This window comes from Rhagoletis zephyria, unplaced genomic scaffold, assembly GCF_001687245.7.
Source record: "Rhagoletis zephyria isolate East Lansing unplaced genomic scaffold, Rhagoletis_zephyria_1.1 Rzeph_scaffold_03611, whole genome shotgun sequence".
Taxonomy (NCBI): domain Eukaryota; kingdom Metazoa; phylum Arthropoda; class Insecta; order Diptera; family Tephritidae; genus Rhagoletis; species Rhagoletis zephyria.
In genome coordinates, this window is record NW_016160694.1 from 30,829 (window position 1) to 46,932 (window position 16,104).

At 34.2% G+C, this 16,104-nt stretch overlaps 1 protein-coding gene across 1 annotated transcript; it reads left to right on the top strand.

Annotated features, from left to right (window-relative positions):
• The first annotated feature begins 14,630 nt into the window (after window positions 1–14,630).
• Window positions 14,631–15,869, top strand: LOC108369320 (protein distal antenna-related-like). The gene has a single exon (XM_017624411.1). The coding sequence runs from the start codon at window positions 14,631–14,633 to the stop codon at window positions 15,867–15,869; it is 1,239 nt and encodes a 412-aa protein (XP_017479900.1).
• Window positions 15,870–16,104: the final 235 nt, after the last annotated feature.

Sequence of the window (16,104 nt, forward strand, 5' to 3'; positions counted from 1 at the left end):
TTAAAATTGATGTACTTTTTGGTTTGAAGTTTGAAACTGAATTTAAATATTTGAATGCTTTCTGGTATGTGGATACATATAGTACAATATTAAAGATACAACTTTTAGCAAAATTGTTATTTAAAGAGGAGACTTAAATTTTACACTATTCAAGTCTATTTGGAAGTGTTCTGTAACAACTTGCTTTCTCCTGTAGTGGCAAAAAACTTTGGTATTAGCTGTCGTCTATTACCCATTGGCTTGCTTGCTGTACAGGCACTTAACTACTCCTAACTAACAACCCATGAGCCGCATAACCAAACGCTACTTTGAGCACGCTTTGCGCTACGCCATTTCCACCCCCCCACTTTCTGTCTCTTCCTTACTACGACTCTTCATCGCTGGCAACGCTGCTGACATTTATAAGACTAATTTTAGTCAATTAATAAAGTTTTTTGCTTAAAAGGCACTAAAGACGCGCGCGCGCCCCCGCCTACGGCCACTTTTACTGCAAAAGAAGCAATGTATTGCAACTCGGTGGCGAACGTCAAATAGTGAAGAAGAATGGCGGAGTAGAGACAAAACAAAACACAAATTACAAAGCGCACAAAACGTGCAACACTCGTAAACCCAAGGCGAAACATCTAAACAACATTCTATTAACTCTACGCCAGATTTCTGCAAATTTGGTCTTAAAAGGTTTCTACGGCAACTTTTGGCTACAAACACTCGTCTGTCTGAGTAACAACTGGCAGCAACAACAAACAACAGTCATGAAAAGAATAGTCATTAAATGGTAAAAGGCATTTGGTTCATATTTTCACATCCCTTGGTCTTTGTTTAAGTGGTCAATGAAATGAGGGCTAGTGTTTAATACTTTAAAAGGCAAAGAAATATCTGAGGAAACGAGGAGTAAAAATTTGGCACAAAGGGTATACAATGTTTAGCAAAATTGTTTGAAATTAAAATGAGCATAGAGTAGGCATCAACAAATTTTATTTTTAAATAAATCAAACATATATTGTAATAATAATCCTTGGTTTCGCTAATCAATTTAAAAATTTATCAGACTCTTAAAATTTAAAATGATAAATTTTCTGAACTAAATTGTGCTATTTTGAATTTTAACAGGCTGGTAAACTTAAAATTTATTGTTGCAACCGGGCATAAGCAACTTAAAACGCTTACGGCCGAGATTTTCTGGAAAATTTTGGAATGCATTATGCCATATCCAAGTGGTGGCCGCTATTTAAAAACGTTCTTTGGACATTGGTCGGTAAATCGATGGACTCCGCCGAGTGTTAGTAGGCACGGCTTATCACTCCGCTACGGTGGTTGCCAATTATGCAAGCTAGTAGAAATAAATTTAAACCATAAGGCCAGTATGCAGCTCTCAAGAAAAGCCAAGAACCTACATATAAAATAACGTACAAGAAATGGCTAAGAAATTTTCTTGAGTCAAATTTCCTTAAGGCAGTACGCAGTTCTTAAGAAATTTGCTGCGCTTTCTACTACAGTTTTCCAAAGATTTTTGTGAAAAAATAGCACAAGGCAACCCATGCTTGCAACAGAATTATTTGCCCGTTCCATTATTTTTTGAGCAAAGAGTGAGGCAAAAGGCTGTGAAGTATGATGATGTCAAAATTTCTTGGACACACACACGAAATAATAGCAATTTTTTCTTGCCCGTTTTCCTGAGAGCTGCATACTAGCTTATAGTTAGTAAAATTACTGTATTGACTAATTTTATTAAGTTTATCACTATTTAAATTTTCACTTAATCTATGTACATCAATTTTTTTATCGTTTGTTAACAGAAAATGGGGCAAATTTAAGTACAAGCGGATTAGAGAGTATGGTTTAAAATTTTTCAAAAACTGGAGTAAATCTACTCCGATCGACATAAAGTCCGAACGCTGGTTTCTTAGGCATACATATGTACGTACATATATGTGAGTTACAATCGCAATGATTGTAATAATTTTTTTATGAACATTTGTTAACCTTCCTAACTTTTGTATCAAGTTTGAAACTTTGATTTATGTATACACACTATCGTTGTTTAAAGTACAAAACCGCGTATCAATATAATGCAAAACCGGATTTGTGATGGTGCATGAAATATTTTCTAGTGGGTAAAATCACTCATATTTCAAAATGGTTCTCTTTTTTATAAAGCAAACGCATATCTGACTAGTATATTTCAGGACGAATGGATAAGGATTGAGCCAAGAGCTTGTGTGAGCAAATCCGAATTTTTGGCAGCAATATATCAGTAACGCGGTTTTGTTATTTAAACAAACTTGAATAGGTATCTACACACACTCAGAACTGAGCTTATATCTCAATTTTTGGGCATCAGAGAAGTTTTTTTTTATCGCATGTTAAAGAATGATCAATTTTAAAGGAAAATTGTGAAAATGGAGAAAACACCTTTTTTACTTTGGATTTTATTCCACGACTTATCAAACCACATGAAATGTATGCTAATTATTTTGATTCACTTGAAAAGGCACAGTGAGATTAACACAATAAAAGGACTATATTAAACCGTTCATTCTCATTCTAATATATAACGCCTTAAGTATGGCCTACTAAGTAATATACATCCTTAATTCCAATGTATGGAAAAACTCTATCCTGTAGAAAATTCTAGAGGCACTTTGAAAAATCAAGGGCATCGGGCTGTTTACCACATTTATCGATTGTCCGACACGCAAACTTTGCAAAACAATAAATTTCCGAATAGAGAAGCTCGGCCAAACACTAACATATGTGTAAGCGCCAATCTATTATTATTATGCGAAATAGCGTCAATTGACCTTATTTTCGTTGATCTTGTTACATGTTATTCATTGGATAGGGAACCTGTTGATAAATATGGAATACATAAATTTTAAATAAATAAAAATATTTTAAGACGATCCAAAAATTTCGCCCCAAATCTGCCACTGTTCTACTGGCTCAACGTTTAAGTGAACCCATAATTGGTTTAAATTGTCATGTTTGTAGAGATTACTTCGAAGAATATGTAATACAAAATTTTGAAAAATAATAACAAAAGACCAAAATAGCCGACTATTCCCTTACTAAAGCTGCTGCACTTTTTAAATCTCGCACACCACTTTATCGTACTATAGATGTTACACAACTCTACGCAGACGTCACCGTCAACCGGTAACCATCGCATGTCACCGCAGCGGATAACCAAAGCAAAGGACGCAATTAACTACTACGAGCTGAAGAAAAGCCTACGTGAAACTTTCAACGTTTTCGTTGTCAAAAAGTAAGACAATACAAATTCAGGGAAATGTCTTACATTACAAAAACAAAGCAGTGCTCTTCTAGCGTAGCGGAAGCTAAGAGCATTTTCCCTGCCTCGAGCTCACGAAATGCTAGGCTCTTCACCGATCGGCTGTGACACAAAGCAAATGAATTTACGCTAAAGTTGCTTATTTACGCTGTAAATTTATTATACACCCACACACACACATAAGCAAAGCAGTGATAGACTGGAAGAGCTTACGTCAAACGAAGGATGAGCTAGCTGTGAAGAGCAAGAGCAAAGTAAGCTTACGCACATGGATGCATAGCTTTCGTATCGTAGCGAAATGTCGACCACGCACAGCATTAGCTAGCTGCAAGGCGTTGCGGGGATTTAGCTGCCACTTGTCTTTGCATTAACTTTGCGCGCAGGATATACTTTTTTTCGACAATCCCAACGCTGCGAATCTTAGGCCGCTTTATTTCTTACATTATTCGTATACATACATTTTTATTTGATCTATTTTGTATATTTTGGTCCTTTTGCCTACGGCGAATGCCAACTGCTCCCATGGCAGTTTAGTCTTAGCTAAAAGTAGTTAATCTTTGTTAAGTTTATCTCTTGCTGTGCTCGCTTAAAATAAATGCGGACACAAATAAATATAAATTCATACACTGAGATACAAATAACGTAGCGAGAAATATGTAAATACAAGAATTGTTGTGCAATTTAAAACATTTTTTAGCTAACAAATTTTCATGGACGGCAATGCAGCGCAATAGAATAGAATTTCAGCCAAGAGTATGAAAGAAAGTTAGTAAGCCTTTTTATTACGTATATAAAACAAAGTTAATATCTATCGTTTGTGAGTTAGTTAAAATAGCGGATATACATATATTAAAACAAGTAACGCGGCGACCGGAAAGATATTTTGTGTGCGCAATATAGCTTCGGTTTCCCAAATGAATCCTAAAAGAGCCTTTCTAGTCAAATTCTCAATTACAAAGAGTTGGACCATTGAGGCCTTAAAATGAATGGATCTTTGACTAGCCAAGCGGCGACAGTCGACATGCTGACCCCCCGATAACACCTCTGGAGTGCATATGATATCGTAGTTGTTTGTGATTACTTAGGTGCCCAGAGAGCATTTTAATATCATTTATGTTTAAGTTTCCCACAGTTCCTCAGTACTTACAGCGTTCAGTGTGTACCTAAAAAATATTATTTTTTTACTCTACTTTATTTACTCGCATTTATGTTTTTTATACCCACTTATTTTGAGACTTGGCCAATATTAAGTTCTTAAAAAAAAATGTATAAAATTTAAAAGAATTCCATCTTTTACATTAGCCTACAATTACCCTACTCGTTATAATTTAATTATTCAGTTCGTTAAAATCATTAGCTTAATATATGTTAAGTCTATTTAAAATCAGTAATTAAATGTAAACCAAACTATTGAAATCGAAATGCTACGAAAAGCTTCTTTGCATACACGCATCAACATATGTATGTACTTCCTCACATACATATATACATTTTATGAGAATGACATTGAATAACAATCCCCATGGACCTTGCACTCACGAAAAGCATCAGAAGAGTTTTTGATTTGATTTATGAACAATTAACGAGAATTTGTAAAACGCAATGGTGACCGCAAGCAGAACAATTATAATTTGTCTTAATTTTCATATGTGTACATACATACATACATACATGCATATATGTGTGCTTATAATCGCAGTAAAATCTAATTAACTTGCTATACGCATATGCATACATACATATATATATTTTACAAGGAGAAAGCATTGAAAGCCTGTACCCCGTAGTGTGGAACTTTAATCCGAACTAAAACTCCCTGCGTCCGCTGTACCGTATCCCTCCCGGTACCACCCTAAAGTATTTCGTCATAGTGAGGTTGAGCCTAAGCTCGAGCGTACGTAGTCTATTTCTCTACGTTTTCTTGCCAGTCAGCTTTCGATGTGTGGTATAAGCCTGAGCGTCCACTGACCGCTGTTGGAGTGATCCCATCGGTGTTGCCACTGCTCCATTGCGCGACGCCTCGCTAGCTATTTCCAGGACTTTACGTGGGGCTTGCCGTAGATTGAACTGGACGTTTCTTGAACCATAAGCTCGATAGTATTTAGCCCTGAGATGACCAGCGCTGCATCTTCCGACACCGTACGGAATGCCGAGAAGACTCTTATTGCGCAAAGTCTATACACTAATACTATTCTCTTAACTTGAGAACCCCAGCTAGCAACTTCCTTACGTTATGTCTTGGACCTCTTGTATTGAGCATAAGTCTTGCGAGTGCTCCTTGGGTGGACGCTGCTTTTCCGCAAACATAGTCGAAGCATCGTGTCGAATTTAATGCCTAGGTACTTGAGTGAGGGTTCCGACTGACACAACGAACAAACACAGCCATAATATTTGCCGCACTAAAATATTTTTCCATTTCTGTTGGCCTGTATTAGTCATGAAATATCCCATGTTAATGAATAAATATGTACACTAAAATTTCTTACAATGCGTTTTAGTTCGCCCAGAAGTATTTTGAATAATAGCTTTCATTTTTGTCGTACAATCAAGGTTCAATTAGCTCCAGCTGAGGTTAAATTAGCTTTGCCGAAATTCTAAATAATCGCTCATATATACATATGTATGTACATATATATAGACCCCTGGAGTTAATACCGAAGCATATACATATGTATGTACCACCCTTTTACACTTTGAAATATGTCTGCTTGAAGGCTGTATGAACTAGAGGTGAGAAGTGTGTGAACTAACGGTGGGCAGGGTAGTATGTTACATCCTAAATATGTACTTGTGATGCGCAGAAGAAGAATGCAGAAGAGACCTCGGTCCAAAAGTTGTATTCAAGCAATTGCAAAAAAATAAATTCCCTTATTCGATAATTACATAGTTAAAAAACCATTATTGCTTACTCAAATACCAGTACGTCGCATCTAAATACACATACACACACATGCATGCGTATGAATAAATATGTAGTTGAATATGCAAACACAACGAGACGTATGAAAGTATACTGTACATACATACATATATATGTATATACTTCTATATTATGTGGCGAGTTTATATTATCTGTTGAACGCCATTTTTCATCTTACATAAGTGGCATAAATTTCTGTGATAACCAGAAAATAAGTGCGTTGACATGCAACACATTCATCAAATGAAAATGAACGAATATACTGGTGATGGCATAAAACACATTTTTTTGCAGTTTATTAAAGATACAGAAGAAAGCAATATTTACCATCCAGCCAAGCCCTTATATGAAGTCCATGACACGCAAAACGTATGCATGTGTACATACATACATACAATGTATATGTATGTACGTAAAAACAGCGCGTCCATTTGCGTTGAGCGCGAAGTGTCTGAAGGACGATAATAATATTTGGCTGATAATAATATTTATATTTATACCATTATCATCATCAGTATTACAAACACCAGCAGCGAAGCAAGTGATAGTAAGAATGCCGTCGGGAGTAAAACAACAGCAACAAAAACCAATTTGAGAATACGCAAAATCAAATGGGCAAAAGCGTTGAAGTGATCAGCAACATCTTCGGCCTCATTACCATTATCGAGCGTATCAGCCAGCAGCTGTTTGGCATCAGCGTACAGCAAGCGGCAAGTAGCAACAAATATGAATTCGAAATGATGCTATCAACAGCAACAATAAACACAACTACAGCAGAAATAATTATTATAATACATAATGACGGTAATGGCAATAAGATGCCATCAAGCAAACGGCACAAAAACACGCACACAGATGCGAATAAAGGTCAACAAAGAAGCAGTCATATGCATACAAATTTCATTAATGCACTATATGTACATATGTATGTGTGTGTATATGCATATGCATATTTAAATGTGTGACTTTGAATTTCATTTATTTTCTTATTTATCACTTGCGCTCTTCACCTTTTCACGCGATTGGAGAGAGAAGTCGCATTATTTATGACAACATTCCTCCACACCAAACACGCACAAATGCATGTCTATGCCAAAAAATATTAATTTGCATACCTATAGACAAACATATATATATGTAAACACATATGTATATATGGAGCATTCCATCGTTAGTACGGTATAAATCGCATGAATTTTTTCAGTTTACGGTTCCGAATAAGGACAAAGTAAAAATTTATAAAACCAAGTATATAGTGCACTAGTTTTCCCTCACCCGCTTCGCAGAGTGTATGAAATTTCTGCGTGTTACATTAGCAGTAATTTATTTCGATAGAACTCAACATATTTAAAGTCAGCCTACTAGATAGGGGATTTTCACATATTTCTTCTTTTAAACCTCCTTCACAATATTTTCAAACCAAAACCTTCTTAAAGTTCATTCCTCTGACACCCATACTGTGATGCGTATTCCAGTTACCTAATTACCTGAATCCAAGTAGAATTGAACTTTTTAGAGAGGTGGCAACCTTCTTATAGGTAGTTTAGAAATAGAGACTTTCCATATTGTAATAATTCATTTAACTTATTAGATAATCTGAATTATGCTTAATTTTTTAATAGGTGGCAACCCTTTAAAACCCTAAAATACTCTAAATGTTCGAACTAAAAATTTCTTAACACTCCTTGGTTTAACACCAATACAATGCACGAAAGAAATCCACTTTTATTTTTGTATATTATTATATATGTATTTGTTTGACACTTTTCATGAACTTGCAGGAAAAAAACCTCGAACTAAAACTTGCAACTTCTGAGTGAGAGAGTGTGCAAGTTACTCTCGCAAAAGTGCTTTGACTTACGGGTTTTTGTCAACTGGAACACTTTCCTGTAAAAAAAAACGTGCCAATCGTGTATATCGTGAATATCGTAAGCATCTGGAACGGAACTACTTTATTTCGATATGTTTTTGAGGTCGCTGATTACGAGTTTGATATCATATTTTAAATATTCAAAATGGCGGACTCATTTGGCCTACACAAAAATTGATAAAGCAAGGCGTTTTAAGGCTTATTACGAATCTGAAGTCAGATTTCCAAAGTTCAAAATGGCGGAACAAATTTGGCGAAAAGACGGGGTATTTTTGTGTTTTTGAGATCGCTGACTAATTTTGCTTCACAGTGTGTAAGGATGGAAATTCATATACTTAAATAAATAAATAGTGCATAGCAGTACATAGCGTTTACGTCAACAGATTACAAAAATAGCGTTTGGTAGCACTAACAGTCTTAACTAATACAGCAAAAGTTTTAAAAATACATTTATTTCGAAAAAATTTAAAGAATTGCAATGAAACTGTTTTATACTGGACACGTACGAACATCAATGTTACAAACTATAGTTATTGACTACTTTTATAGATACAGAGGTTATCTTAAGTATAATGCTTTCATATCACTTTACGCCCATTAGCTGGTATTTCGCGATATTCAATTAGGCAAATTATTGACAGCGCTTAATAAATTTTTATTGCTCTTGTAAAAATATATATGTAACTACATATATCATTAAATAAAATTTATTGAAAGATTAATTTGTATTGGTGTTTTCTTTTCTACCGAAAGTGTTGCGTTCTCCATGCACAAATATCAAGAAGAGGGCAATGATAAGGCAACATTTTTTGTAGAAAATAAAACTCCATATACTTACTAATTTATATATTTCAAATTACGGCTGTAGGAACGCTAAACTATTCTTTTGTTCTTGTTAAAAAAAATATATATCCAAAAAATAAATCAAGTAAAAAATCGACTGAAAATTTCGTCCGAAAAAATGAGTAGCCTGGCGATAAAAAAATATGCCTTTATCGTGGAATGCTCGATGTATGTAATGTATACAATTTGTACACATTTCCTAGTGAATTTACATACACAAGTAGTACCCTACATACTCGTACATACATATACCTGCATTTATATGCACACACCTGCTCTTCTGCGGAAATGTTTTCTTTTCTTTTCGCTTCTCATTTGTAAACAAAAAGTTGGTAGTTATTGTATGTATTTGTTTGTCACACGGCCTATGCATATATTTTGAATATTTCATTTCTTATTTGCCAGTGGCACTAAATGACACAAAATATTATGCAAAACTTTGCAACAAAAAAAGTTTATTTCATTCCTATCAACCAGCGTCGTTTATCATTTTATTATATAAGTACCTACTTGTGTACTAGATATGCGCAATGGGTGTGCTTAGTATGTATGCATGTATGTTAGTAGTATGTACTAGAGGTTTACGCCGACAGGCTTTGCAGCGGCGGCNAGGTTTACGCCGACAGGCTTTGCGGCGGCGGCGTGGTCAACGTCAAAAAGATTCGGCGGCGGCGGCGACGCCGGCGCGTCTGGAAACGCCGGCGCTACTTCTCATAAGGTAGATTTCAAAGAGCCATGAGGCTACTAATCTTATCATTTCAACTCGTCAGCGTTAGGCATTCTCCATGCCAATTATTCTATTATTATAATTCTATTTATTTCACTATTGAATTAGTTTTAAATTTAAATGTTGTTACTTCCTACTTGAATTAAAATGTTGAGTGTCTGGCGCTGATTGATGGGCGAACAGAAGAAGGTCTGAGGTATATACATACATACACACACGGATCTCTATATTCTCTACAGATCCGTATGTACTATTTAAATTTAAAGAAAAAAAAATTGTTTAAAGTTTAGTTATTGGGGTAATTTATGTCGCTCTCAATAAATTTTTGCAATAGTCTTATCAACTCGAACCAGAATGGGACTTTTTGACCCACTGTTGAAAAAAATGGCTTATAGATGGTTAAAACTTCCACTAAAATATGAAGCGCCAAATTTTTCTAAGGAGAACCGAATGTAATGAAAAATAATACTAATGTTTACCATAAAGAGGGAACTTTAACCCTGTGTAGAAAACATAGCGATGCGAGGGAGCAAAACCTTCCTGGGGTTTGACCACCACTAAGGAATGCTAACGTAATTTTCACACAGCCACCTAGTACTTGTATACGTATGTGGGACCCCAGAATAAAATAACTTACGAATGTAAATATTAGCAAAAAAGTGTTTGTTTAAAATATTAAAAAAATACATAGAAAAATCAACTTGTCTTTGATTTATCTTCAATAATTGAGGAGTTAGATGCAAAGAGGCCGCTTCTATTAAAACTGCTTTCTGAGATATTGGAGCTAAAGTTTTTGATGTGTTATAAGTTTCTTGTTGTTGTAGTAGGTGTATAAAAAAGTAGTATTTTTGTAGTATAGAAAAGAATTGTCTACTGCGGAAAAAAATCGTAAGATTACCAGTATTCGACCCTAATTTAACTGTAATAAACGCTGTCGTCAAAAAATATGTTACCTATGTTTTTTCTAAGTTATGCTATTTTTGGAAAAAATAAAGGAGATCATACTCTTGTCCAGTGGCCCAAATTATGCAAAAAAACTGATTTAAAAATGTAATTTTCATTACAAGTAATATTTAGTTCCTTCAAACGATGTATTCAATGTACATACATCATGAAAATTTTGTACAAAATTCCTTAGGCGCCGAACGCCGCCGCCGCCGCCGCCGCCGCCGCGCCGATATTTTCGTAACTCGGCGGCGGCGCGTGAGGAATGACAAAAAACGGCGGCGGCGGCGGCGTGGCTCGGCGGCGTATACCTCTAGTATGTACCTACTTAAATATACTTATTGTTATTAATTTGTTATACAATTTTTAATGTAGAGCAGAAATATGTATGTATGTACATTAGACTGCATCACCTAAAAAAGTTGCGGTTTTTCCGCCGGGATTACAAAATTTATTATATTTTTAGACGTCCACCAAAATATTTCGTAAAAATATTAAGATTTAATTCAGCTGGACCGATTTGAAAATACCTCCAAAAATTAAGTTTTTTATGAATAAAAATAGTTACTTAAAGAACTTTTTGAAAAAAGTCCTATCAGATGACAAATTAGATTAATCTTAAAAAATATGCATAAAAATATTTAAAAATCTTTTGAACGGAATCGTAAGAATGAGATTTTTGATGCTGTTTTTTACATTTTCAAAGATTGATTTAGGAAAAACTTGAATAACTGGGCCAAAAATGTTCTGATTTAGACTTATAGGATCTCATTAGAAAGGTATTTTCATCCTACCTTTCTCTTCCATACATTGAATGAGTTTATTAGCAAAGAAATGAAAAGGTTGAGAAAATACATTTCCAATGTCACCTCTCAAGACTAAATCGGAAGAGTTAGGATTCAGTTATTCAAGTTTTTCTTATACCAATCTTTGGGAAAAGTTAAAAGACAGCATCAAAAATCTCATCATTACTATTCCGTTAAAATTTTTTTAAATATTTTTATGCAAATATTTTAAGCTTAAACCGTTTTGTCATTTGAGGGGATTTTTTAAAATAAAATCGTTAAAAAACTATTTTTATTAATAAAAAACTCCATTTTTGGAGGTATTTTCAAATCGGTCCAGCACACTTGAATCTTAATATTTTGCCGAAATATTTTGGAGGACGTCTTATAATATAATAGATTTTATAATTCCGGCGGAAAAATAGTACCGATTTTTTTTTTGTATGGGCAGTGATGCAGTCTAATGTACATATGTATGTGAATGGCGTGAAATATACAAACTGGCATTTTCGTGCCTTACCGTTTTTGTTTTGAAGTTCAATTTATTTTATTTATTTTATCAGATATCGACAACAAAAGCAATACATACATACCTGGCATTAAATCTTTCAAATGGTATTTATATGAATTTTCGACTAAACAGCTATAATTTAAAATTAATGTATGATAAAATTTTAAAAAATGTACTACAGTTGCGGTATTAGATGCATAAATCGTTGGGATAACTTTAAAAACATTTAAATAAATTTTGTATGATTTTATTTAAAATTGAAATTAGAGTTTAGGAGCTAATTTCAGATGAGCAATTTAGATACAGATCCGCGATTATTTTCAGAATTTTTTCGTATCAAATATCTAAACTAATTTAAGTTTGGATTACTGCCTATTTAATATGCAAAATTCAATGCTTTATTTAAATGCGCATTTATAATTAACTCAAAATTGGCCCCAAAAATTAACAAAAAAAAACAGAAAATTTAATACACAAATGTGAAAACGAGGGAATAATTGAGATTGGAACCTAAAACTGTAATAAAAAAATTTTACAAAGAAAACCAAAAAAAAAAATTAAGTAAAACATAAAAGTTAAAGATGAAACTCCCAATGCTAACAATAAAATGTGTGAACTAGTTAATTTTTTTACCGGTATATTACTTTGAAATGAGTTGCATTTGCGTAACTGACAATATTGAAAGTTATCAGAAGCTTTTTATGTTCGCATGCGAAAAGAACTTGCAAAGTAGAGGAAATTGAGTGAGCGAATTGACATTTCATTTTGAGGGTAACAACAGGTAAACAGCTGATCAAAAGCAGCTGGTTGGAATTTATGCAAATCACAAACTTTAATTTTACATTTTTTATTACATTGAGAACTAAGATAGATATCGGGATGAAATTTTATACAAATTACATTTATACAAATTACAGGTTATAAAATGTGCAAGATCGAAACTATTGTTGTTGTCCACAAAAAATTCAAATTTTAAAAACCGCCTCAAGTTCAATTAAATAGTTAAATATATTTGTGAATTTTTTGGAAAAATTATTGGTATGGAGCTACATCGGTTATGAAATTCTAGTAAAACAAGTTAAAGTTTTAAGCGGTTAAAAGCTCCCGTTGAGTTTTAAAAATGCTTGTTTTTTTTGTGATGGCTTTTGCATTTTTTTTTTTCACATAATAAGTGCAATTTATAAAAACCAACGTTGATTTTTCAGTAATAGTTCAATGGCAAAAAAGTGCATCTTGTTCGATAACTTTCGGAAGCTTTCTTCATTTTAACAATTTGTAAGGTTAACATTTTATCAGCTTCTTTTTTTTTGTTTCCTGAATTACCTTAATTAAAAAAAAACAAACGACTGAGAAAGAAATGAAAGAAATTAAAGAAATGAAATGAAGTTTTTTTTTTTCAAGAAGTTATTGAGCCTTTAAAACACTCAGTTTTCGTTGGACGCACAATTTCAATTTTTACCTTCTACTTAATATGACTTTTTGGGTACTGTTATGTTATACATACACTTGTGGTCAGCTAATTGAGCCAGCAACATTTTGATAAATTTTGGCTATTTTTCTTTTGTTTACACCATATAAATCCAGCTGAATTTTCAACTTTTTATTCAGATTTGTTAGACTTTTTTGAGTATGCAGTTTAATAGCCCATTAAATTCTAGGGTAATAATGTGCAAGTCTTAAGTTGCTAGAGAATCGCGTTGATTTTTAATAATGTTTTTTCTGACTTCATGACGCATTTTTTTTCTATACAAAAAAAAAATTGTACAATTTATTTTGTATGGAAAAAAAATTTTAATGCAGTCCCGATTTTTTCCCGCAGAAATCTGGTCACCGTATGTATGGATCATAAGAACTATAGTAGCGGAACAAAATGGCAGTAGGCATGAATGTTAAGAGATGTAGTAAGCTTCCACTTGAGCTTTTTTGTTTTAAGTGTTATCCCTAGACTCGTCGCCTCTTGCAATAACTCAATCTTCGAAATTCCCGGTGAGGTTACCACCACCGCCACCATCGTCTCTTTCACCAAAAGAAGGCCTAACCTCACCGGGATTTTCGGGAGATTGAGTTATCGCACGAGACGAAGTGTCTAGGGATAGCACTGAAAAAAAAGACTCGACTGGAAGTTACATCTCTTAACTTTAACAACAAAGCTGTCCGAAACTTTATGATAAAACATGGGGCGTATCCCACAAACTGACGTTTTGGACATTCAATGCAGTAACAAAATCGATTACTAGCACGAAAGCATTGGGGATCAGCACAGGTATAAACCACCTCTAGATACATATACTACTAATTGACCATAAAGCTTGCTGGAGCGCTTTGTGTGCATTTGAAATCGCAACCTTCAAGGGGTCTTGTTGGTTTAAAATACTTTTGTTCTATCCAGTTTGTTGACATCGTGGACGCTAACTACCTGTGCGGTATGTAATTGAGTATTTTAAACTACTGGCAAAAGCACTGTACTCAATACGCGACATCGTGAAGTGAAAAAGTAAATAATCAAGGAAAATTTTTCGTAAGCGTGAGTTCAGTGTCATCGAATCTCAAACATTCCTTGTCACTTTTGGAAAAATTCCAGACGCGGAATTTTTCCGTCTTTGATTTTATTATTACTATTTGCTAAATCGCATTTAGTGTTTTATCAAAGGATTATCGCGTTCGTAAAAGAGTGTGTGCAAATTTCTATTAAATTATACAAAATATTAATCTGCTGGTGCAAATAAAGAAAACGGTAATGGATATTTCTTCATATGGACATTTAAAAATACGCAGGAGTGCGCGTGGTAAGCGGCCCTTGCGAAATCTTACGCCCCATGACAAAATTCGAGCCATTCAGCGCATACATAAGGGCGAGACAAAGGCATCCGTTTCGCGTGACATTGGTGTGCCTGAATCGACGCTTCGAGGCTGGTGTAAAAATGAGCAAAAGTTACGTTTTATGTGTCGCCAAATGCCATCAGCTGCCATAGTACAGCGTCCAAATCTCGCACAGAGTTGTCCATCAAACGAAAAAATAAATAATTTTGACGTACAAAGTGCCTTCACTATGGACACTATGTTAAGGGATGGAATATATGATATACAAAATTTTATCGACTATAATGCTGCGAATTATCCAAGAAGTTTAAACTCTATGACGAATGACGAAAACAGCCAAAACGAAGCCATTTTTAAACAAATTACCACAAATGACTTAATAAAAAGATCCGCGCTTCCAAGCTCGGCACCAAAGATTAAAAAGCACTTTCCATCGGCGAGCGGCATGCAATCTTCATACGGCGTGGGACATTCCTATTTAAATAAAAACAACTCCTTTATATCGTCAGAAAACGCGGAACAGGTTCTAGAAAACCGCAAACCAAACATTTTCCTAGCAGAGTCCGTGAACCAAAAACCGGAATCAGTTTTAAAGGAAGTAAATTACTCCGACTCTAATAATAACGTATCTAGTTTCATAAATGATCTCAAAATGGTCGAAAATGAGCAGAAGTTTTTGGGCGTTAACTGTATAGATGATATTAATAACAACTTCTCAAAATTGGAGAAATCCGCATTTGTTGAGTATTTAAATAATGACATTTGCACAGGCAACAATACCATTAAAAATGACAATCAGCTTTCTAATATAACCACGTTGTCTCAGTGGTGCGACATTTTTAATGCAAGCTTGAGTTTCATGGCTTTACTAGCAACTTCTGCGAGCATTACTCACTTAGAAGATATCAATAATAACGATTCCCCCGTAAATCTAGTCAAAAGGCAACGTCTGGAATCTTCCACATCTACGCTGGGCTTCAAAACATTACCTTTTCACAATGATTTATCCACTGATAGTTATTATGGAAATGAACCTGAAGATCTGTCAATGCGGTCAAAAGTTTCCAAATTATCGATGTCATCTAACAGCCGTTGCCAAAGCCCTGCAAAAAACATCACGTCCATTTCTTCGACTCAAAGTGATGCTGAATCATAAAATAAAATTTTGTTATGAGTTGTACTATAGCACTTAGTCTAGTTGTAGTTGTTGTTGTGTTGTAGACACATATCTTCATTTAAATATGCAAACAAATAATTATGTATGTATATGTTAATCAAATATGATTTCAAAAATAAAATAAAAAATAAATATATATATTTGGTCCTTATTACAGAGAATTTTACCTAATAAAGGTATGTTCCAGCATTATAAAATATTTGGTTCACAAAAC

What these genes read in the sequence shown, in the direction of transcription:
- LOC108369320 (XM_017624411.1), top strand. Translation starts at nt 14,631, where the DNA reads ATGGATATTTCTTCATATGGACATTTAAAAATACGCAGGAGTGCGCGT.